The 25800-nt window shown below is 37.0% G+C and overlaps 1 protein-coding gene across 12 annotated transcripts in view; it reads left to right on the forward strand.

Annotated features, from left to right (window-relative positions):
- The window catches only part of PRUNE2 (prune homolog 2 with BCH domain), a 137598-nt gene that overhangs the window by 11375 nt on the left and 100423 nt on the right, over positions 1-25800 (forward strand). For all 12 annotated transcript variants that reach the window (XR_005603800.1, XM_039566743.1, XM_039566741.1 and 9 more), the window contains exons 2-5: positions 15441-15545; positions 16002-16204; positions 17463-17626; positions 24572-24724. Coding sequence is in view for 11 of the 12 variants with exons in the window: in XM_039566743.1 (XP_039422677.1) it covers positions 15441-15545; positions 16002-16204; positions 17463-17626; positions 24572-24724 (625 nt within the window). In the remaining variant the exon portion in view is untranslated. The remainder of the gene's footprint in view (positions 1-15440; positions 15546-16001; positions 16205-17462; positions 17627-24571; positions 24725-25800) is intronic.

Raw genomic sequence — 25800 nt, forward strand, 5'->3', positions numbered from 1 at the left:
ATTTTGTATAATTGTTGGAACCACAGTACAATATCAGAAACTGCAGCTGGTATAGTAGTCTGACATGTTCTGTCCAATTTGAAAACTCAGAGGATGATTGAATTCCAGGCATTGTAAGGTGTGAGCATCTGCTTCAGATGCATGAACATCTCCATTACAGATCTCTTGCATTGTGAGAATGCGGGACTCACTTTAAAGTACAGGTTTGGATTTTAAGGTTTCCCAAGTGACTATGTAGATTCTTTAGGAAGAGATTGTATGTGTTAGCAAAAGGAAAAGGGAAAGGAACTGCAAACACTGAGTGTAGTTGTCTGACCTGGCATCTCAGCCTCAGCACTTTTCACTTAGTCCGTACTACTAAATTACCACTTCTGTGTAGTTGATTTGTTTATACACTCACATTCTCTGTCACTTGCACACACAGAGAGAAACACAAACCCTAGGAAGTCTGTTTCTCGAAATTATTGAGATAGGCAAGAAAATTCCTGATGTGATGGGAGTAGAGACCTTATTGAATAAGACTGGTCCAGTTGGAATCTTTTGTAAGTATTAGAAACACTGACCTCTTAGGTAAATTTCCACCTCTAAAGGAGGAAACTAGGCTTTCCTTATGCCCATATCGCAAGCTATAGCTTTTGCCTTTCTGAGAAACACTGTTAAAGAAATAAAGTACTGTTAATGCTGTATTTTCACTTTGATGTGAAGGAAAAATTTGAGGGCAAGACTTCCAAGGAGTATCTGAGGTCACTTGGTTTGCTCAGCTTGAGGGAAGAGAAGGCTGAGGTGAGACCCCGACAGGGCGGTGGCGGGGGAACTGCTGATCTCTACTTGTGATCAGTGATAGATCATAAGAAAATGGAAAGACCCTGTGTCAGGGGAAGTTCAGGCAGGACATTAGAAAAGATTCTTTGCTGAGAGAGAGGGGGTGGTCAGTCACTGGAACAGGCTTCTCAGGGAAGTGTTCACAGTGTCAAAGCCTCTCAGAATTCAAGGAGAGTCTGGGTGATGATCTTAGTCATCTGGTTTGGTGTTGAGTAGTCCTGCAAGAATCAGGGAGTTTGACTTGATGGTCCCATGAATACCTTCCAGCTTGCAATATTCAGGGATTTTATGATCCTGTGAAATATGAAGAGCTTTTAATTCTTCCTTTAAAACAAAAAGAAGTATGGTAAACAATTTTTTTCAAGCTTTTCTACAAAATCTAAAATAGGTCTGTTTTCTTTGTGGCCATAATTTGATATACTCTTGCATGTGTTTCCAAGCCTGGATATTAATAAGTGTGTAATGAACAGATACATTCAGAGCATCACAGATTCTTTAGAAAGCATTTCAAGTCTCAACTGGCTTGTCATTTTTAACAGGAAGGACAGGATAAGCTCCATCCCTCAGAGATCCCAGCAGAATACATAGCTGCAATAGACAGAACAGGTGACTGGGAGTCATTCAGACTGTACACAGTTATAACTGAAAGGCTATTTATCTTCACATTAAAAAGATGTAGCCCTCACAATAGTCTGTTGATCTGTGACAGTCCAGAGAAGCTCAGAAGTGGCCTGCTTCCCAATTCAGATACACCTTTTTTCTTTTTTTTTCGGAAGAGTAACCCTCCACAGCATTTGTTTTGAGGACTCCTTTACACACTGCTGAATGTTTAGAAAGTAACTCATTTTTGTGATAGTTTGTTGTGAATCAGTTTGGTATGTGGTAGGAGAGCATGTTTTCTGCACTGAGAGTTAGAAACCACTTCTGTAATAAAAATAAACAGAAGTCTGTAGAAATAGGTAGCAGACAGGGCAAGGGAATTTTCTTGCCATTTCTACGTCTTTACAGAAGTACTTGGGTACTTGCAAGCCCCATTCTATCCCCATTCATTAACACCAAGTACTATTTTGAACAAGGGCATGATGTGACACATTTAAGTTACGAATAGATTGCTGGAGATTCTGGAACCTTATTTGGCATGATTGCTGAGTAAGACAGGGTCCAGGCCAGGGACTGAGTATGATACACTTACACAAAAAAATCCCCCAACAAACAAAAAACAACCAACCAAAGAAACCTCCAACCACAACAAAAAACTCCAGCAGAAATGTCCCTATACACTTTTCCTCCCGCAAAACAAACCTCCATACCAACTAATAGATCTAAACCTACCAAAAGACAAAAGTGAAAGTAGAATGGTTGTATTTATTAAAAGCAGAAGTGTCCTATTTAATTTCTGATTCTGTTAAAAGTCTAAATAAACTCGCAAACTTAACTTGAATCATGGAAACTTATTTTCTCTACATTTACATTCTTTGTCTGCAATTTTTGGTTACTTTTGTTACAGAGTGTTCCAACTTTCCATAATTGCAAATGTTTCTGAGGGCATTTAATTAATGTGAATCAACATGCATAAAGTTTAAAATAGCTCAGACCCACTGAGCTTTAGTAGCTAGGTCTTTTTCCTGGTTAGCTCTTACACAAACACCTGCATAAATTAGATCGTTGTACTGGGAGGCCAGAGAACAGTGTAAATCAAGGGAATCAAATGTCAGTTGAAAATAGGGTGTTTCCAGTCACACAGAGAGGAGTTTTCCTCTCTCTCTCATCTTTGGTGCCCATATCTTCCCCTGCTGAGTAATCCGTGGAAAAAAGATTTTTCTATTGTTTCTGAAGAAAGTCATGCTGAACCACAATGTTATTTCTATTTTTGACAGGGTGGCCTGTCATGCAGCACCTAATACTTTTTCCCCTTTCCCTTTTTCCCCTTTCCCTTTTTCCCCTTTCCCTTTTTGCCTTTCAGATGTTTATACTGAGACTCCATTAGTTTAATTTTTGGGTACTGTCACTCTCTTAGTATCACTTAGCCAAGATGGATGAAGGAATTACTTAGCAGTGGTATCTGTCTTCTGTGTCCTACTATTTTCAAAGTGTTCATATCTATTCAATACTATTCAAACTATTTCTGAAGTATTCATATATCCAAAGGCATCCAAAACTGATGGCAGTTTTTTTCTGAGGTGTTATATATTATTAAATATTCTTGTAATTTTGTAAATTAATTAATTAAATATTTTCTCCTGCATTCTCTGGAATGTTGTTTTTTATGCTGAAGCGTTAAAAACCCAACATTTTATGCTGCAAAGAGAATTCCCTTATGAGGAGCAGTTAGGTGTAGATTTCATTTAACCGTGTTATGAACTTTCCTTGTGCTGTGCATTTTTAAATAGCATTTTGAGTTTCATCTTATTGTTAAGTACAGCTATAGTTTTGTATCACATTGACTTCACAGACTAACTGTCAGCGGAGTAAGAACTGCAGATTTTCTTGCTAATGTTATGTTAAGAATATTAGACAGCCCAAACGCTTCACAGTATACCCTTCATAACAAAACAGGTAATTTAAGTAATGTTTTTGTTAAAACATGGCGATATGTTGATATTTGTATATCTTACAGGCTTGTTTTAAGGAAAAAATTAAATACAATTTAAACTTCTAATTTTGATGCTAATCGTGATACTAACTACTATAATTGTTAACATATTGGTTCCCCAAATTAATGGACATCATTGCAAGGTATTTGTAAGGCTGGGCTTTAAATCACAGGAGTGCAAAATTTATTTGATTTCAGCAAGTGTGGCTCTCCTCAGACAGGCATAGCAATCTATTTTTATTTTTATAAGTAGATCTCATTCTCAATATTTGCTTCTCATACATTGCTGTGTGTAATAGATGTCTCAAATCATAAATCCTCTGTAGGTTCCTATAAATTTAAACAGCTTACTAATATCTTGTAGTAGAGTATCTCAAATATCTTTTAAGTCAGTATGTCTGTTTTAATGACATGACATGCTTTTTTTATTCTGGAGTGGTAATATATATGTTGGTGCTTATATGTATGTACTTCCTCTACAGCTAGGGATTAAATGTTCAGATATGACTGCATATAATTATATTGCCATTATACCATGTCCTCTTTGGCCGATGCTAACAAAAATTATTGTTCTACTTAGCTGGTAAAAGAAATGAAAGAATTATGGTTTGTTTATTTTTCATAGACTTTCCTAATTCCGTTAATGCTGAACAAATAGCCTTTCAACAGCAGTACAAGGCTAGTATATGCTTCCCATATAAGGGAAAGAAAGCTACATGTAGTTACTCCATTTGTTCTTTCAGTGCAAAATACTTATGTTATGCAAAATACTGTGTAATGGTCCTCTGATCTGCTGAGATGTATGCAATTAACTAAGCAGGAATAATAAGCTAAAAGAATATCAGACTGGGAGCAGAGAGTGACCTTACACTGCAAAGCTGTGAAATCATCACCAGTTTCTAATGTTACCACTGTTCCTCTTCTGACAAGTGTTTATCTGGATGCTTGTCAGTATTTCCAAGGGCAGTGAATCCCTTTAACACCTTAAACACCTTGAGGATACAGAGAAATTTTAGTTAATGCTTTGTAGCATTCTTATAACTAAAAATACAGGAATTGTCTTATTGGCACAAAATGCATGTCTGTGAGTTGGAGTAAGTTGTGTTGCTCATCAGTGAGGTGAGGTCGAATTACAGTTCTAGATGCCCTACCAGTGTCCTCAGAGTTTACCAGTAGGAAAATCTAGGCCTGGATGCTGTGAGCATATTTTGGCTTGGATATGTCCCTTTTATGGACATAAGGGTTTTTTTGTTTTTGTTTTTGTTTGTGAGTTTTTGGAGGGGGGGGTTGTGGGGTTTTTTTGGTGTGATTTTTGTTTTGTTTTGTTTTTTGTTTGCTTATCTGTAGTTTTTTTGTTCGGGTATTTTTTGTTTTGTGTTGGCTTTTTGTTTGTGTTTTTTTGTACTTTTATGCTTTTTTTTTCCTTTTTTTTTTTTTTTTTGTTGGTTGAGGATTTTTTCCCCCGCACTCCCAGAGACGTGAGACCTAGGAAGGATGTTGTACCTTGGATTTTTTTACATTCAGAATCAGAGTTTAAGCAAGTTTTGAGCTCTGTGTTTTAGTGGAAGTAAGGTAAGCCTGAGAAAAAGATTGTTCTTTGCTAGCATACTTACTTCTCCTTACCTTTGGACCATTTCTTCTTAACCACAGTAGGCACAGAAATCCATGGAGATTGCTTTTCCCAACAGTAGCATACTTCAGTTTGAAACCAAGACCTGGACTGTTAAAGAGAATCTAGCAAGCCCCTCTGTGAGGGAGGGCACAGATATCACTGTTTTTCATAGATGAAAAATACATGAAAGTGTCTTCAGTACAAAACTAGGAGATGCTGAAAGGTAAAAGTTGAACTATTCATGTAATTTATTTTGCTTGTTTTAACCATATTTTTCCATTTTCTTTTTAAAATATTTCTTGTCTTTTGAATTAGCTAGGGCAGCAGATTTGCCAGGGATGATGAATTACCCATTTTGGTGTTAAGTAAGAGGATTCAGCAAAAATCATTGAGGATGATGTCTTAATCAGTCATTAATGTCTCTTCGTATGTGAATTTGTCAATTTATATCTCCTGTTTCCTTCTCTGTAATAAAATCTGAAATAATACATTGTGAAAACCTTAATCAAAATTAATGAAACTGAGCCAAATCTTAAATTTAAAAAAACCCCTTATAGTTGTGTTTGTTGCTGTTATATTATGTTAGTGCTTACCAAATTTTGTTAACTGAAATAATGTGATACCCTTAAAAAATAGTTTTAAAGCTTTATAATACAAACAGTGCTTTAGTTTACTTTGTAATTACACTTTAAATGGTTGTGTGTAATATTTTCCATACTTTTAAAGCAGAAGTTGATATGCTTACCATAAAGATAATTTCTAAAACTGTATACTCTCTAGTTCTGTGGTTCAACACTCTATAACATACCTTTTAGGAGATGAAATTGAACTACTGCGGTAGATAAGAGTTTGTGCAATCAATATCCTACTTACCATTAATGTAGTTTTCCCTCCATTCAAAGTGGGGATTTTTTGTAGTTAGTGACAATTGTCACTAACTATAATTCTATATGGGGAAGATCTGTTTATTGTATTGAGGTTCTTGACAGATCTTGTCTGTGCTGGAACATTACTTGATGACTGCAGAATTAACTTAATTCCTTTTTTTTTTGCCCTCTGTACCACTTGTTCTAGTACATTAAATTAAAAACATGGCTCAGTTACACATATATTCTATGTCGAGACAAAGTAATGTGAAATGGAGATGTGTTTCAGAGGGAAAATAATCATCATCATAAATATTGTTTGCAGTATCATCATCTGTATGCCAGTTCAAGGTGTCATTGGCACAATACAAGAGTAATAAGACAGGAGTCTTACCCAAATATGTAACCTCAAGGTTCTTAATCTTTTTGGTAATCTTTTTAATGGGCACTGTGGTGCCTTGTGGGACCTTATCTACTGCAGTGCTGAACTCTTAAGTGGAAGAAGGAATGGGAAATGCAAGTTTGAGCATATTTCCTCCTATAGATCTTTCCCAAATTTCCTTGGCAATGAGGTAACCATGATTCTGCCTCCTGATAACTTTTTGCTTTAAAGTGATTGTTATTTCTTCCAGTTCTTTTATTATTTTTACATTGTCAATTGTGCTAGACAAGTACAAGGATTAGATTCACTATTTTCCCTGATGCACAAAATTTTAACAGAAAAACTTATAAGTCCCTGCTTAAACTTATTTTTCCCTGAAAAATCCTATATGCTTAGCAGTATTTTAAATGTTTTTCCTGAAACCCAAATATTCTGTTTCGGTTTCCTACCTTTTTCTCATTGATGTTAAAAGAGGAAGTTTTTCAGTAAATTAGGACTAGTGTTGCATTACTTCAAATAGGAATATTTGTGGATTTATTTTTTTTTTTTCCTGCTCAGGAGGGTATTTTACCTGTTTTATCTAATTAGAAGGAAAACTAACATCAGCACAGCAAAAACTAATGTTTTAGATTACTATTGTATATTGCCTTTCAGCATACTTTAATTAAAGTGACATTTGTTTGTCCTATAATATCACCATTCCCTAATCGATGTACTGAGCAAGCACCATGGTGACAAGATAAGTTGCTTTGTTTTGTTCCATATGTCTGTGTTCCAAATTTTCCATAGTTTTAATTGGTTCCCTGCAGAATAACATTTACAAGCATATGGTATGGAAAATGCTGACTGCATTTGTATCATATATTTTAGTATATTGGTGGCACTAGATCAGTAAGCCTTTAAATGTGATTATGAGGTTATTTAATGCAGTCAATAGTGTGCTTAAAACACAGCAAAAATCTGCAGTGAGCCAAATCGTATCAAGGAAATATGTTTAAATCTTTTCTTAATGCTTTAGGGATAGATGGGGAAGTCTGATTCAGACAAGGTTTTGGGTAATGTTTATGCTGAAACAAACTTTGTCGCCTGAAACCAATTCCGAAAGCTCTGTGGAGGCTACTTGCCATCACAAGAGGAACGTCCGTCAGAACTGCAGAGGCAATACATCTAGGCTTATTGACGTCCAGGATTATTGAAGAAATACACTGGTATTAGCTGATGAAATGGAATGCAGGCTCCACCCCTAAATCTCACACGTGTGGCTTTGAAGACATCAGTGGCACATTTTTGCATGATTCTGCTCTGGAAAAAGATGGCCGGTGCAAAAGGAACGGAGGATGAGTGACTGAGAAGACCTCAGTCACCTCAGCGCATGTGGAGGTCTTAGCTCAATAGTATTGACATAGGTTATGCCTCTTTGGTTATGCTGAAGGAGAGGTGTGTCATGGTAGAGAACATCTGAACTGAATTTTTTGCTAAGGCAAATTGACCAAAGTAGTTTCAGACTGCTCCAAGAAGTACTCAGTGGGTCACTGTATTAATGATCTCTTTGGATTTCATGAGCAGTCTGGATACCCGGATACAGCCCAAATAATCAGAGAAAGAGGATCACTTCATACATGGATATTTCTGATGTATGTATTACATCTTTGCGTATGTGTCCAAGAGGTAACATATTGTCTCTGTCCCTAGCCTGAACCCCGATGTACTTACCAAGTAAACTATGTCTAAATTTCTATTGCTGTAGTGTCATCTATGTGAAAATAAGTATTAGGTATTAAAGCAAGATAATTTTATTAGTGAGTAGCCCTACACTGAAATCACATGCATGTTAAAAGTAATGCAGGAATGTCATTATGCATTTTCTCTTTCTCATTTGCAATATGTCTATAGCTCTGACATTAGTATTATAGTGGGGACAATTCAGAGATCTAAATACTATGGACATAACTAATTACTGTATGAGTAGAAAGACCGTATTCTCATAATGAAGCATATGTTTCTATTCTCATAACATTACAAATAAAAAAAACCAGATTTTTTTTTAAAGCCAGGTTTTATTCTGAGTGCACTGTCATTTTACTAACAAGCACAGTATTACAATTTTTATTCTGTGCTCAGCTTATACATCAAATCAGCCAAATATCTATCATTCAGGAGGACAACAGGAGTAAATCATATTACAACAATACAATTCCCTCATGGAAAAAGAAGCTGCCAATGATAATAAAGGAGTTTTTGTGGAATGGTGTATGGAGAGGCAGAGCAGAGCACTACTGGCTGTTACAAAGGAGTAGGTTTCTGATTTTCAGTGTGGAATAAGAAAGAGCAACTTGAAATAATCCTGAAGTTAAAAAACCAAAACAAAACAAAAGTGAAAACAAAAACTGGCATCTTTTCGGCATCATTCTCACCAGAGAATGGGTAAAAAACCAAAGACATTTTAGAATTATAGTATGATAATAAGCTGTTGAACAAGAAAGGTAAAAGTTGATGTGACTTTTGCCTGATCATCTCTTTGAGGTATGATTTTCTTGCTCACTAATGATATTTCCACTGGGTTGTTGGCTTACTTCAGGCTATGGTTTCATTTTCAGCTTGGTGCCCATCACCTAAGGGTTACACTGACTTAAGAAACATGAAACTTAAATCCAAAGGCCTCTGTAACGTGCAGTGTTCAAGTGCCTTCTGACTCTTGGTCAATTTATTCTCGATTGCAAAGTTGCTTTCTTCATTTTAAAGAAGCAGCTAAACTTCTTAAACTCCAAGGTCAGATGTTGAGTCTGTGAGAGGCAGGTAAATTAACTGCATTATTTGAGTTGCATTCCCTTACCTTCACCAAAACAAACCCACCTGTTTTTATCCAATACACTTTCTCTTTGCTCTGTATAATTTATTCAGCCTCTGTGGTGTATGACGTACGGGTTTATTGCCGCCAGTCACCTCCTGATGCACCACAGAACTGATACAATTAATATGACAGGGGCACTCTGCTCCTCTGGCAAATACACTCCTTACTTTTAAGTCATTTGTGTCTAGTATCTCAAAGAACAGTTTGGTCCTATAATAAGCCAAACAGCTCCTAAAGCAGATGAATACAATCAAGCCCTGTAAACTAGATTGGCATCCCAGTCTCACTTCTGCATGTTAAGTGGCAAGTGGGGAGGAGGAGAGAAGAGGAATTACATAGCTCGAGGTGGAAATTCGAAGATTTAGACATTTTAGACACTAAAGATGACCTGGAATAGGAATATAACTTGTTCTTTTGCAAAGTTGAATTTCTGTATGCTGTATATTCAGTTATTAGGTGAGAGCACTAATCCTGTGCAAGACAGGTTAATTTGAACAACAAATGAGTTAATGCTGCACAAGTGAAAGAGAGAGACTTTAATTTTTATTTTAATAACTTCTATCATAGAGAATCCTATTGACAGACTGTTGAAGTACTGCTGAGTCAAGCTTAAATAATCATTGGGCTGGGAACATTTTCCTTTTTCAGCCATAGTACACCATATCCTGTTTTGTCTTTGCAGGAAGAGTAATGTGATACTGTTACTGAGCCTAAGGCCATTAAAATAAGTATTTGCTTTATCATTTTGTTTATCTTAGATAATACAAATTTAGGTTTCTTTAATTCTCTAAGAGGAAGCATATTTAATGTCTGTCTGACTTAATGCACTTTTTACCTTGATATAGCAGCAAAGATGGGATCCAAACACATGGTGTCAAAGTCAGACTTCCAAAACGTATGTGAATGTGGGCATATATATGTACCCCATGCACGATTCAGTTTGAAAGCCACTTACTATTGAGTATTTGGAATGCATGCACTCCATGATCAAGTGGAAATGCTGTCTCAAATGTTGATTCGGCAAAAATTTGGAGAAGCAGGAGAGTGTGAACATGTAAAGCTTATAAAACATGGTGAAAAATCAATGCCAAACCAATTGATGGAATAAATCTAATTTTAAAAGGAGCTAACAAGATTTTGATTGATGTTCTCAATTCTGTAGTGCTTCTTTTTTATATTTAAATGGAATTTATGCATTATTTGATTACTCCAGCTATTCTTTTTCAAATGAAAAGTTGATGTAGAAATCATTGTTCATTTCTGGATTTTTGCAATGTGAATAAATGTGTGTAATAAGCTAGAGAAAAGGTATTTCAAAAACAGGCAGAGCAGACTTGCCTACAGTTACAGGCTATAACATTAGCTAAAAGTGAAAAGAGAGTAAATGTTTGCTGTTCCTAAGAATTATTTCTTGAACAGTGTTAAGTTTGTCTGCCTGCAGAATTCCAAATCAGAGCCTGTTGGTAATGCAGAAATACTGAACTGCATTCTCATCAGCAATAGCTGACCGTGCCATTTTTTGATTAGAAATGGCTGGAAAAGAGAGTTCCTGTCCTGTGGAAATTCCAGGAACAATCTAAAGATAAGACTTCTTGCCTGGCTGGCTTGTCAGATAGTTAACCTGCCTCATTTCCATTATTAATTTTGAAGGAACTTCATCATTCTGTGGAATGTTGTGAATTTGGGAAGCAACATTGTAAAATAAAACCCCTTCTATCAAGAGCTTGAGTCTTACATATAGCTTCTAAAATACTAATTTCAGAAGAAGCAGACATAATCATAAGGCTGTTTTCAACCTGCTGTGCAAAGTGCACTCACCATCAGAGTGCGAGTACGATTGGATAAATTACGGGTACAAGCTCTATATGTATGACAACTAAGGTGTGAAGACCTTCTCCTAGCCTTTGTTATAGATTAGTCATAGCTTTTTCTTATCATATCTTATTCAAGGAAAAGTATCAGGTAACATTTTATGCCTATCTAGCCATTTCTGAGGACAGTGTTGAGTTTTTGATCCTTCCACTTTTGTTTGTGTTATTTGTAGGGCCTTGTCTCCCACACAAAATCAGATGGTGTGGAATTAGAAAATCCTCCTTTTGTTTTATATTTGTTCTGCTAACGGTATTGATCTTTGCTGTAAAGGGGTTTTTTTTTCAGATTTGTAAGTAGAGCAAAACTATACAACAGATATTCAATAGGTAATGATTAAAGTATGTCACACTTAAAATTTTTGCAATTACACCTGTGTTCCTTAGGGAAGAATCATTATGTAACCAGGTATTTGACAGCTAGTACTTTAGATTACTATGTGTCATTTACTGTACATGATAAATGGGATACTATAGGGGCAGAGAAATACTATAATTTTTTTTTAATGTCCTCAAAAATGGGAGAAAACAGGGATTATCTCTTATATCTGTTTTTAGAATAAGAGAATATCTGTTTTTTTCCAGGCCAGTATAAAGCTTTCTTGTGAAAAAACTTACTAAGTATTTAAGTAACTTGAACTTTGCATGAAATATCAAATTGACTTTGCTTTGGCTTAAAGCCATTTCTTTGACAACAGAGATGTATAATCATGTTACAAGCCCTCAGGCCACTGGAAGCATAATACTGTCTGATACTATAAGGCAGATGCAAGTTGCACTCCAAAATGACTACTCAATTCTACCTCTGGTTTGGAGGTAGAATTCCACACCTACTAAGTAGGTACAAAAATCCTCTCTCATGTGATTTGATGACTTTAAATATGGAATGACAGATTTTTTATTATCTTGGCCTTTATTTGGAATAGTTAGGATTTTCTCCTGTGCACCTTGGGGAAGCTGTGTCTGTGAAGCTTGTACCCCCTGGCTGGTGCTTCAGCCACAAGGTTGGAAAAGCTTTCAGTGTTGTATCTGACACTGTATATTGCTATGTGATTCCTTAGCTTCTTCCTTTTTAATATGCTTCTGTTGAGCCATGTTGCTTCTTCAAAGAATTGCTGTGCTTGACAAGTGCTGTCCCATTCCGTGCAGTAAAATACAGTGATTTCATTACAGTTTAAGGACAGAACTAGTGATATTTGAGGCAAAAAGGAAGCAGTGGCTCAGAAAGCAAGGCTGTGTGTGGCTACTGGGTGTGCATTTGTGCTCTGTGTTTGTGTGGGGTGAACGTGTATGAAGGAACGGGAAAAGTTTTTTTGCCTTGATACAGTGAGCATTTTGTAGGCATTCCTGTTTATACTAGGATGAGTCTTCAGTATTTCTTATCTTGCAAGATCACTTCATCTTCTCCATTAACAGAGGAAAAAAAAAAGTAGAGATAATGTAATTTTTGACTGGAATATTGTAGTTTGATCAATCACTGTAGTTACTTGTCCTAGGCAAAATTTTTACAAACCTGATTGCCAGTATTGGAGTATGTTTGAATGTATCAGCTGTTTGATGCAGGTAGCAACCAATAAATGATATTTTTACTGCAGTTGCGTAAAGGTGCAGTTGTCATACTAATGCTTTTGTGTGTTAATAGATAACAAAACCGAACAGATATGAGTGTTTCTTCGTAGTAAATATCTGAGACTCAGATCTCTTAGTAGATTGCAGAAGTAGCCTAATGTTTATAAATGTCTTTCCTGAGCACAGTAAGTGAATGTTAATCTATGCAGGTCTGATCTAAATTGAGTTATCCTGAGTGATGCCATCTGAAAATGACACATAATTTCTTTAATTCATTTTATCCCAGGCATCCAGTGTTTGTGCATTTTACAGTTTACCTTGAATCTAGCCAAACAAAAACTCATCAGCATGAAGAGAAATCACTGGTTTCCTATGTAGTTTAATTTAAGAGTTCTAGCTTCATCATTAACCTCCTAAATTTTTTAATTCTTAGAGATACTGACAGTTCATGTTTCCACTCAGGTTTAGCTGTGATAACTGCAGGAGGTAATCACATTTTAGTGCTATTGTAGCTTAAGCCTTACTGGGCTTATGCATCTTTGTCTTCTGGATTGTGGGCTTCTCTGCCTGGATTTTTGCTTGGAAACACCTGTGAGAGGAAACCTTACTTCCCTCTTACTTCCCTGTGCCTGCTTCTCCTGAAGATAGCTGATTAGCATGCAGCAGACCAAGCAGAATTCTATCTGAGATGGTGAAAGAGGAAGCAGTCCTGTAAGATAAGCAGTATGCTTGGATGGCGTACTTCAGGGTTGCATTTATGGACAGTATATATGGAGAGTATTTGGAGGGTTATTTTTACTAAATAACAGTTAGATGGTAAAAAGCCATTCATTCTGCTACACCCCGCGAAATGAAATATTGGTGAAATCATGTATCTTGGATCTGCAAGAGGGGAAGGAGAAGAGAAAAAAATTCTGCTCAGTGAAAAGCAGGAAAGGTGGGGGGAAAAGTATTGCTTATCACCGTCTCTGTCACAGAGGGACCTTGACAGGCTTGAGAGATGGGCCTGGGCAAACCTCATGAACCACAAGAACAAGTGCAAGGTGCTGGACCTGGGACAGGGCAATGCCGAGCACAAACACAGGCTGGGTGGAGAGGGGCTGAGAGCAGCCCTGAGGAGAAAGACTTGTGGGTGTTTGTGGAAAAAAGCTCAGTATGACTTGGCAATGTGTGCTCACAGCCCAGAAAGCCAATTGTGTCCTGGGCTGCATCCAAAGCAGCGTGGGCAGCAGGGCCAGGGAGGGGATTCTGCCCCTCTGCTCTGCTCTGGTGAGACCCCACCTGGAACACTGCATCCAGCTCCAGGGTCCTCAAAATAAGAAGGACATGGACCTGTTGGAGTCCGGAGGAGATCCATTAAGTCGATCACAGGGCTGGAGCAGCTCTTACAAAGACAGGCTCAGAGAGCTGGGAATGTTCAGCCTGGAGAAGGCTGCAGGAAGACCTTAGAGCGGCATTCTACTACCTAAAGGGGCCCTACAAGAAACCTGGAAAGGGACTTTTGATGAGGACATGTAGTGATAGGACAAGGGGGAGTGGCCTTAAACTGGAAAAGGGCAGGTTTAGATTAGATACTATGAAGAAATTATTTACAGAGTGGGTACTAAAAGAAGGATGAGCTCATGAGCTTTATTTTCATTCTTTATGGTGTCAAATCAATCAGAAATGCATGCTGCAGAAGAACATATTACAGAAATCATATTGAAAAGAGGTACATGGAGGCAGTTTGTTGCTCATGAAGACTTAGAGCATAAATGAACATATGTGTTCCAGTCATTGTATTGTTCAGAAAGCTGTCTGTCTTTCCTGATATATGGGGAATGGAGAATGTGTCCTGGATTTGTTACCCAAACGTATTTTGATGGCTGTGTTCCATTACGGGAAAGAGAACCTAAGTTTATTCCTTATATCCAGGTAGAACTAAGACTGGACATAGAGAAAAAAGATTACCTTAAAAAAAATTGCACATTTATCATTATTAAGGGTAATGTAATAATTATATGCTTCTGTTGAAAGACTAAGATTTGATATCCAGAATTCCAATTAAAAATAGCAAGAAGTACATCAGCCTGTACACTCCAACAACAAAAATGTTTACTTGTATGTATTTGTTTATGAAACGTCTCTTAGCATCAGTCACATATGTTCCAACAATTAAGAAGCATTCAAAGAAAAGAAACTGTAATGTTTCTGTGCAGCTAGCTTGGCAGCAATGATGTGCACAAGAAAAAACTTCATCTTATATTCTGTGTGTGCAGTTACGAAGAAGGTAGACCCTTCCCTTCAATACATTGCTTTCACACAGTAGGTTTGCCTTGTCTTTTCCTCTTGCTTGGAAGGCTCCAAATTTTATTAAGTGAGAAAAATTCAAAGCTCATAGTACTTCATCTGTGTTCAGCTTCTGAAGATTCAGGGTGAAAGGCAGTTACTTTGTCTATTTACGGATTTCAGCTGAGTAAAGAAAAAATTGTAAAACTAAAATGAAAATTTGCTGCATATTATTTGCTGTGTATTTTGCTTTGTGTATTTTGGACTGTTTTTCTAAATGGATTTGTGAGGTGTTTTGAAAAGTTTTTTCCACATGTACATGAAGCTGCTGCTTATCTGTTACTTTGCTGTGAAAAGGGCTTCTGTCCGGTTCAGACCTCATTGGAATCTAAACTACTGTCTCTCGTGAAATTTAGTTTTTGGCTTTCTTGGGGGCTATGAAGCCAAGGCATGTTTGATCCCACAGGATGTCCATTCCTTCAGCCAGTGGTGAAAAATGCTACGACTGAGAACAAAGCCTGATACTTACCTTGTCTCTTGAAATGTCGTGGTGATTTGACTTTTTCTCATAATTTCCACTCATGGCAATTGTCTTCTCATGTGTTACAGAACAGGAGCAAATGCCTGGAAAAAGTCCATGTTGTTCTTGGGAATAAACCCTGTGATTTGGATTCACTTATTTCTACCCTGGCCTATGCCTACTTCCTAGAAAAGGTAATGGTAAAATTGGAAAGAGTGGTCTTAATTCACTTGTTCCAGGTTGTTACAGACATCTTATTGTTAAATCAATTACTCTAAAAACATTTTTTCTGGACAATGATTTTGTTATTATCAGAGTTGAGTATTTAGAAGATAAATAATCTACATTTCTTTCCATACAAAAATGAATGAGTGGTTATTAGATGGCTTATTGAATAGCAGGAAAAAATTACTCCTGTGCTTCATTCCTTAATCCTTTTTCTCTTCTGGTTTCCCAGGTACTCTGTAGGAGGCAAACAGAGACAGATGAACAAAAAAAAAAGCACAATTTAAATTTTTTTTAGTTAAGGGGAGAAAACCCCAAACACAAAATCCAGGCTGTTTCTAACTGCTCACTCTGCTGAAATACCTTCCTGATGAAAAACAGGGCCGATTTTATGCAATTCTGACAGATGCACACCTATGTTACAGGTCAGTCCTCCTGATGTTCTTTGCTTACCTGTGTTGAACATACCAAGAAGAGACTTCAGCTACTTCACTGAGACAAGATTTATTTTGGAAGAGCTGAATATCCCAGAGTCATTCCATATCTTCCGAGATGAAATCAATTTGCATCAGCTGAATGCTGAAGGGAAATTGTCTTTAACACTTGTAAACAGCAACATGCTGACAAGGTATTGCGTTTTTTGTACAGTAAGATGGCTTATTGAGTGAGTCTGAGCTGTTCCAAAAATTATGGTTTTTCTGTATTAATATTCATATTGCTATGTTAACACAGACCTAAAACAAAGAAGCTAAGATATATTTTATCTTGCATTATGTTCAGTAAATGTAACAGGGTGAACAGTCATCTTTGCATCACTTTTAATGGAACTTCCACTTTTAAGAACCTTGTATTTTCACACAGATTAGGTAATTTAATTGAGTCAAATAGTCTGGAAGTTTCCTGTGGCCAGTAGATAAGAGATCAGAGTTTTTTTCCTGCTTCTTAGCTTTCCTTTAAAAGTCTTATATTGATTTGCAGGTGCCCAGACACTTGCATATGTGCTGATAAGATGGCTGATGGATTATTGTGGTCCTTACCAACTACAGCCTTTCAGAAGGCTCAGAGTTGCTCTCTGTAAGACCACAGTCCATATGCCCATTTTTAGGAGGGACTGTTTACAAGACCCTTGTGAATCTTTTATGGAGAGCCTCTTTGTAATGGTCTACCTGTCTTGCCCAGAGTGGAGGATGCTGTTTGCTTCCTGCTCTCCTTAGAACTTCATTTAAGACAAGTAGCATCCTATGGCCCCATTGTACTCTGAGAAGTTTATGGATTAGACTAAAAGCAGGGAAAATCTGAAGAGAGATATGTGTGAATCTCATAGCTGTTGATGTGTTAACTGCTGTCAGCTCAGTGCATCATTCACTCCTCAGTAAAAATTATCTGTAAGATCTGCTTTTTGTTTATTACTCTCACTTCCTGTGTTTCTTCCTTCTAAAGAATTACAGTAGGTATTTCATTATTAAAATTAGTTTGGCTTGGTCACTGCTATTGCAAACAGAAACATAAAGTATCTAAATGCAAGAAAAAATTTTTTTTGTAATGTTTCAGAATATTCAGTTGGGAAAATCCTAAATCTCCTCTATATAAAGAGGGCTATTTTCAGCACATGTAGAAATATTTTTTTCAAATTATTAGTTTTTTATAGATTTTTGATGAGGAAGATGTCGTACTTGGTGATATATCAAGCAGTAAAAGAACTCTGAGCACTTAATTTAAAAAATCACAGGCCTAGGACCTCTGTGATGTCCTTTGGCTTTATAGCAGGCTTCAGGTAGCTATAACAATGCTGTTGTAGTCCAGAATTTTTTAAAAAATGTTGCACTTTTTGCTGGGCTGTCTAAGCAGCTATAAAGATAAATATATGTATAACTTTTACTTGATAGTGAGGATAAAAGTTTGGAATCAGCTGTTGTCAAAGTCATCAATCCAGATGAGCAATGTGACAGGAGCCTGGAGTTACAAGCGTGTTCTTCCTCTTTAGTCGTAAAAGAGATTCTTCAAAAGGCGCCAGAGTTAATCACTCAGCAACTGGCTTATCTCCTCAGAGGTGAGAGATTACTCTTTATATTAAATACTGAAAGGTTTAATGGAGTGTTTCTGAATTTGCTCATGCAGAAAGAGTGTGATCCATTCTTTGGTTAACAATCCCTTTAAAGACCACAGGAAGCTTCATAAAAGAAGCAGGGAGTAAAGAGTTTGTTAAAGAGTAACATTATATTGAATATTAAAAATGTGCATTTAAAAATAGGCATGAGAGGTCTTTGCTGTATCACTAGACAAGAATATTAAATGAAGCTGTCGACATACCAGCTGGGTAGCTGGAAAAGCTGTGCAGTTCGTTGATTCCAGGGGCATTGTGGACAACAATATGGATTGGAATCTAATATTTACAAGTTAAAGCTTCTCCCTCCCAATGGTGGTACTTTTTTATAGAACCATGTTTTAATGGCGTGATGCAAAACTTCTGCTGTTTAAAAACAGTGTTACCAAATCTTCGTTATGCTCTCCTTTTCTTTTGTGTTGTAAGCCCAGCAGAGTACAAAGAGGGGGTGGGCTTCAACAATCAGAAGTATCTTCTTCTCTGTCTTGGAAGTTCATCGTTTGTATTCATTTTCTTGGTTTATTTGCTGCAGCAGAACTTTCCAATTGGAAATAAAACTGGTGTTGAAAAGAACAGTCTCTACTTTTAAGTTACTTCCGAATTTTAATAATGTTCAATGAATTTTATTGGTTTTCAGTTTTAATTATGTGAAACTGTTAAATGTCCTTTTAAGAAATTAATGTGGGTATGTTTAATGAGGATTATGAAAACTTGTCTACATTTAGACTTCAGAAGCAACTAGAATCTTGGCTTATCATTGTACTCATCACTGTGATAACTAATAAACATGTTATAAGAAATCACAAAAGTTACTTTTTTCTAAAATATTCCACAGAATAAGCATTAACAGTAACACAGCATTTGGCTTGCCCTTATGGTATCTTTCCATGCTAACAAGCTTTAGTTAACCTGCTATGAAACTTGCTGTTGTCTGCAGGGACGGCAAGATGAACGACGCAGAATTTGAGTCCAGGATAGAATGGGATGGAATCATTTAATTAATTACATGCTCATTTATATAGCCTTGTTCACAAGAGATTTATAACATTATTGGGTTCTTGACCATCCACCTCCCAAAGTGATTGGCTGAATGCTATGACACCCATTTCAAAATATTTTTCCCAGTGTGGCAAACAAGGCTGTGCATAACAAGTTTGCACTTGTGAGATAAAGTCTTGGTTTACAAAACCCTCTACACTGTTTTCAGCTAGCTTGTGTGAGAAAGGAAACTTTCACAAGCGGCTGTAAAAATGGGAAAATAAATCTGCCAGCTCTTTTAGCATCTACATGAAATGTTTTTGTAAGCTCCAAATTTCGGTTGAGTATCTTTCCAGGAATCTAAGCAAATGACCAAGCATAGTAATTGGTTTTGGATACAATACAAAAAAAAGATTTTTGGGGAGTATCAGGATACTTGTTTGTTGGCCGAGAGTCAGGAGGGAGAGGTCTGAATAATGTTCAAGAACATGTTCAAGTACTGTATGTGGATGTGTCAGCATGTTTTGTGCCTCTAATCTGCATCCAAATTAAAATAAAGTGCTTTTATTAGTGTTTGCATTCGAGATAGCACTTCCAGTTTTCGGGAATATAGTAGCTAATTTTAATTTTTTTTTTATCAATGAGTAATTACATTTTGATTATTATGTTCGGTAGTGCATAGTGGATAAAAAGTCCCTGCATACCTTCTTTTGCATGGTTTGAGAAGCAACTGGCAAAGCCTAGGGAACAAAACACAGCTGCACCTGAGACTTGATGCTTTGCTACTCCCCGAAATGCAGCTCATATGGATAAAAGGTGCAGCAATGCAGCAAGTCCTCTTGATCTCTTAAAACAGAAAAAGTTACTGGTACCTACGAATCTTTCATCAGAAATTTAGAAAAGTCAGTGAACCCATCACTGGTTTTGATGAGATTAATTAAAAAAAAAAAATTAGAGGTCATAGATAGTGATGTATGTAAATGACAGATCAAACTACAACAGTCTGAAAATAAAAGATTAAATACAGCCTGCCAGATCTAGCTTTTGGGTTTCTTTGCATATATTGTGGTCTTTTATCATGAGGTATAGCTTCTTAAATTCATCTTACCATAGCACCGGAAACAAAGGGACCATGTATCATGGTCTGGAAGGAGCGGTGGCTGTTTTATTCTCACAACTGATGAATGTGGAGGCTCGCAGGTTGTTGCCTCTCTCTAGGGGCACTTCACAGGCACAGAAGCTGCGAAAAGGCACTCCTGTGTTTTTCACATTTTGTTACGTTACTTCCAATGTAAATCTGTATATGATTAGTATGTCTGAATTTCAGGTGAAGTTCAGGACAGAAGGACAAAGTAGAAGTCACGAGTGTTAAGAATTAGGATTTTATTTGCATAAAAATGGTGAGAGAGGCTGTTGTCTGAGTCTCAGAGCTGGGAAGGCCTCTTTCATTTTCTGGCATTCCAGTGAGTATTTTGATACGAGACTTGTAAGATAATATAAAATCTTGTGTTTGAGTAATTATCATGTAGTGACCTGGACAGTTTCATTTTTTGTCTGTTTTTGAAACTTCTTTTTTTCTTAGAATCTGTTAGCAATTTTAAAATCTTAATAAAAAGGCAGACATTTATAACCTGCCACATTTCAACTTTGAGCAAACTTTACCCGCTTGTCTATGTTTAAAAAAAAAAGTCAAGAGAAAAGATGTTTCTTGTGAAACTGAGCATTATTGATTTAGGCATTTTTATATTTAAAGATTTTTTTTTTTTTAGGTGAATGCTTTTCTGGTATCTTTGTCTCCTTACCAGACGTGATATAAGCTAATTCTACCCTTGGGCTTTTGATTAGAGCCTGCTTGGAGAGTCAGTGTTGTACAGCCATATTTGCCTGAAGTTAGAGCTTGTGCTGTCCCTGGATTTGTGCCAGAAGCAAACAGTTATAGAACCTGCCAGAGTCCTGGGCCTGTATTATTTTATTTCCCAAGAGATGTTTATAAGGGGACTGTTGCCAAACTCCAGATCCATTAAACTGCTGAATCATTACATTCTCTGTTGCAGCCAGCTGGCAAGGATGTTATTCCAAGTACTCACTGTCAGGTATCTTGGGTCAATGCACTCTCAAAAATGCCTCCTTATGTTTATTTGTATAAGGCCTTGAAGGATGCCACAAGGTGCAAACTGCAACATGTAAATATAGACAGATTTCCAGCAAGAGCATCAGCAGTTTTTTTAATGTGAATCTGCTTTTGCTAGTGATGAGCTGCATAGTTGAGGACTTTTCATGGTCTGTTGGGGCAGTCTGACTTTCAGTAGAGAAGATTAGTTTGTTATTCTAGCCACCCAGACAAATGTTAAGAAATGCCCTTTTAAGGACTTTGGGAATTACGCCAGGATTTTTTTGTTCTGTCTTGTGCATTGGTCAGATGATTCACATGTTCCTGCACTGATGCATCCTTAATATATATGCTAGGAAGAAAGGATCATTTTGACCTGCACCAAACACTGCACTTACTTGGACTGACACTTTTTAAAATATATGGAAGCAGTTTTTTTGGAGGTCATGCTCCTCTTCTCCCTAATTACATTTTATCGCAGCTTCATCAAATTTCCTGTTAATTATAATAAAGATTGCTTACTTGGATATGTTTACAATTTTGGTTTGTGGTTTTTTGAGGGTTGTGGGGGGTGTGTGTGTGAGGAGTGTTGAAGTATACTTTCCATGAGGGACTGTTGGTTTTCCCCCTTTTCCCTGCCCTTTATTTATCCAGGTTATGGAACAAAACCTTGACAGGAGAAATGCCTGTATTTTCAGTGTACTTTCTCTCAGCCATAAACTTAAAATTCAGGAGATGCTTGTGCTGTTCTTAATGTTTTCCCAAAACGACTTCTGCCTTCATTAGATCATGTTTAATATTAATGCACAGCAATTGCTTTTGGCAAAACTAATGCTTCACTTCCAAACTGCTTTGCAAAAAAAGAATAAAATGCACATTTTTTAAGAGCCTTAGCCGATTTTCCAGTGACCTCTTCTTCAGAAAAAAAAAAAAATGTGGTAAAGTGTGATGTACACAAGAAATAATATTGAATCTTGTATTGCGTATTATATATTTTTTTCTCTGCTTGTAAGCAGACAGAGCAGCCACCATTATGCTTTCAGAAACCCTGGGGGAGTTGTACCAGCACTCAGTAAAATCTGCAGGAGATTTCTGAGACCATGTATTGCTTTTACAGCAGGTATTTATGAGACGACACATGACTAAATGGACTAATGATCTTTGGTCAAGCAAAATTACCTTAAGTGAACTCTTTTTCTAAACTACATGGTATCTTAACCCTCATAGGAATACTGAGGATGCCTGGGAGAGATGAGGTGTGCCTTTCTGTCCTGCTGATGAGGACAGAATTGAAGAATGATCATAGTATGAAAGGACAAGTAAATGTTGATCTTAGGGCTTGCTAGTAACATCCTAGTAATTTGAGAATGATCCTTTTCTGGCTTTCATCCTAGTAGAAGAGTTATCAATTGCAAGCACTACAGTATTGTTGTGACTAGTGACAAAAGCAGCCTTTTAAAAACCTTTTTAAGGTGTCTTGCCTATGGTGAGTGAAGCTCACGTCATGTTTACTTCCAAACTGGTGAGCTTGGTTGGATATACAACTCACAACTCTTGTTCTTCTGCATTTTCCTGTATGTTTATATTAGGATTTTCTCTTCTTGGTCTTACTCAAATGTTCCATTCCCTGAAGCACACACAGCTGTGGTAAAAGTTTCATACATTGTGTGTATCTGAGGTTCTGTGCAGATGGACAGACTGCCTAATTCATCCTAGTGCTGCTGGAAGGCTTAATGGGATATGCTGCAGCCTCCCTCCAGTAGGTATGATGAATTTGAGCACACACTGTAGATCCAGCACATTCTGCTGGAGTCTCCATTTCCTTTGTGTATGCATGAACAATTTCCCTTTCTGTTTCTGGAGGAAGAAAAAAAACCAGACAATTGCTGTTGCTAAAATATTTCCGGCAGCCTGGTCCCTGAGCTGCCATTTTTCCAGATGCAGCTCTCTGCTGACTGAAGGCGTGTTGTGGGGTGTCTAATTCATTCTGGTCACCACTGTTCCCAAGGTATAGCATATATCTCAAGAATATATATGTAGCACAAGCACTGTTATCTGCTATGGGGTTGAACAACAAAGGGATATTTTTAGATGAATTATCATGGAAGCTGCTGATTGAGAAATTGTCTTCCTGTTAGAGAGACTGAAAACTAGGCCTTGAGTGGGGTATGGGTAATGGGTATAGATATCCTGGGTGCTTTATTTATCAGTTATTTACCTGTAGAAATTGAAATGTGCTTGTTATGGAGCCAGGTTTGTGTACCTAAATTTAGAAATGTCAATCTGGATCAGTAGACATGATTTTCATGCAGTCTATATTTATTGAATATTTTTAATACTATCAAATAGAGCAGGAGCATTGTGTTAAAGTGATTGAAAGACTGACATAAAAAACTGCTGTGAATGAAAAGAATATTGGCAGTTACAATATCTGTAATAGAAACACAGAATAGAACTTCATGTATTTGTGTTTAATTCCAGAAATTAGTGTCTGATGGGGAGCACCTTTTGGCTTATTAAGCATTATTTATTATTGAATCCACACTGGATTTGTCTAATAACTAATAATTTACTTAGCATGGCACAATTCTTTTGTTGCAAGTGCTTTGTGAAATTTGAAGAAATGCTGTTTGTTATTTCATGTGATGACATTGTAGGAGAAAAGAAAAATGAATATATCGTAGATGTTTGGATCCTAGCTCATCGGATGAGATTGAGGGTGGCAGTGTCAAGGTTTTTTGTTTATTCTTTTTTGCTCTGTGCTAAAGCCTAAACACTTTGTTTTGCAGTAACTATCTTACATTATTGTACTCATTTCCTCATTGACCCAGCATGATGCAATGAAATCATACACTTGTTTTAAATTCTTGTGCACAATAGAATAATAAATAATTTCAATGCTGAAGTATAAGATTTTATTATCTTCACTTTACTGTGGGTGATTGGAAGCAAACACTATCTTTGGGTATATTAATAAACGGGATCCCAATCTCCAGGGAATGAAAGGGTGACTTTGTGTGCAGGACATAGTTGTCTGAAAAGACATCACTCTCACTTCTGCATTGTAAGATGATTCCAATCACTATAAAGTTATTTACTGGGTTACGTCCCTCTTAAATTTTGAAATTTTGATTATCTTAATTGGTGTTTTTTTGATGCGTCCATTGACAAGAGTTAGCCAGAGTGAGTTATACCACAACGGCCAATGACTTTAAGATCATTTAGTTCCAGCACCACTGCCATGGACAGGGATACCTTTCACAGTTCCAGGTTGCTCAGAGCCTGGTCCAGCTGGGCCTTGAACACTTCCAATGGATGGGACATCCACATCTTCTCCTGTTCTGGTGGCACACCATCCTAACAGTAAAGTATTTCTTCCTTTTGTCCATTGTAGGAGTTCACTGACATGTCTGTAGAAGGAAGGCAGACAATGTGGATTTATGTTTCAGAACACACCAGCGCTTAGTCTAGTGCTTGGAGAGAGGAATATAGGCTGGTGTGCTGTTGGCTGCTGCTGGCTGTGCTGCACAGCTGTGTTGGGTGGGTGTACAGAAGCATGCTGCACACCGTGGCAGCCCTGGGACCAGCCAGTTAGCTGTAGCAGAAGCACCGAAGAGGCGCCTAGTTCAGATTTAGGACCTTCATGTTAGGAGGATGTTTCTGTGTGAATTCAGTGAACTCTCAGAGGAAACAACCTCCAAGAAGGAAGGGGCTTGGGAAGCAATACAGTAAACCTTCTTGTTTCTGTAGTACCTCTTTGATACTTACAGGAGACACTGATTTTTTGTCTTTCAATGTTTCAGGAAGCATTCTCTTCAAGTGCATGTCTTTGGAAGCTGACAGAATTACAGAGCAGCAGGAGAAAGTACTGTCAATCTTGGAAGAAAAGTTTCCAGATCTTCCACCACGAGAGCAAATTATCTCTGTTCTTCAAGAGACTCAGTTTAATGCCCAAGGTAGTGCAACTTCCTTCCATTTTTCAGACCTGTTTCAAATTTATTTATGTAACCATATCAGAATATTATTTTATTGTATGTGATGGAAATAGGTGCAGCATGCTGTCTTCATTGACAGTTTAATGTAGTATATTAATTTTAAATTAAGTTGTTTACATTCTAAATCATGGAATTGTGATTTCTTTAGGAACTACTAAGCTCATAAATAATCTTGTATTGTTTTTACAGATAAAATTAACATTAATTTTTTTCATATATTGTTTTTACAAGTGTATGCTCATCAAGAATTTATGTTGATTCACATGGACATAATAAATATGTCAGCCCATGTGCAGAAATTGTGTTGCAATTGCCTATGTGGTGTGCAGCTAGATTTTGTTTTATGACTCTTCCCAAGTTTACTACTATGTACAGGTGAAGTGAATTTGACATCAGACTAAGATTAAGGAAGCAGTGAGAAAGTTGAAATTCTTTTCCTTTCTTTTGATAGAAGTACCGAACAGAAATATTCAGTGATCTAAAGTGGCAATGTTCAAACCCAAAATTTAGTAGCAGGCTTTTAAAGGAATGCTGTGAAAACCTGAAGAAAATTGTTGCAATAACTCTTACATTTTTTTACTAGAATTTGCTGCCAAGTTGTTACCAAAGAGTGAGTATTAAATTCCTGAGATATTTCTCTGTTAGATACATCAGGTAAACACAGGGTCTGTGCAGACTCAGGGTCTTTTCTTGTTGTTCTCTATCTGCCGATATGCAGAAATCTAAATTCCGACCATCAGCCTAAGACAGCTGCCCTATCTGGGAGATAAGGACAGAATTTGAGGTGCTGCTTCCTTTGCCCTTTCTTTCAGTGAGATCACAAGCTAATTTAGTTCCGGTCTGTAAACGTTCATATTAATTCTCTTAAGTTCCTCCACTCAGGTAGTCTTAGTTCAGGAATGAACTGTATGCTGTCTAGATTGGAAAGTGGCAGTGAAAGTGACTTTTATAGACATCAGTTCTTAGTTCTGTCAGTTGCCAGGGAAAATGGTTTAGTATTGTTTGTCATGAAGTTTTCCCTAATATCAAATGCAAAA

This window comes from Corvus cornix, chromosome Z, assembly GCF_000738735.6.
Source record: "Corvus cornix cornix isolate S_Up_H32 chromosome Z, ASM73873v5, whole genome shotgun sequence".
Taxonomy (NCBI): Eukaryota; Metazoa; Chordata; class Aves; order Passeriformes; family Corvidae; genus Corvus; species Corvus cornix.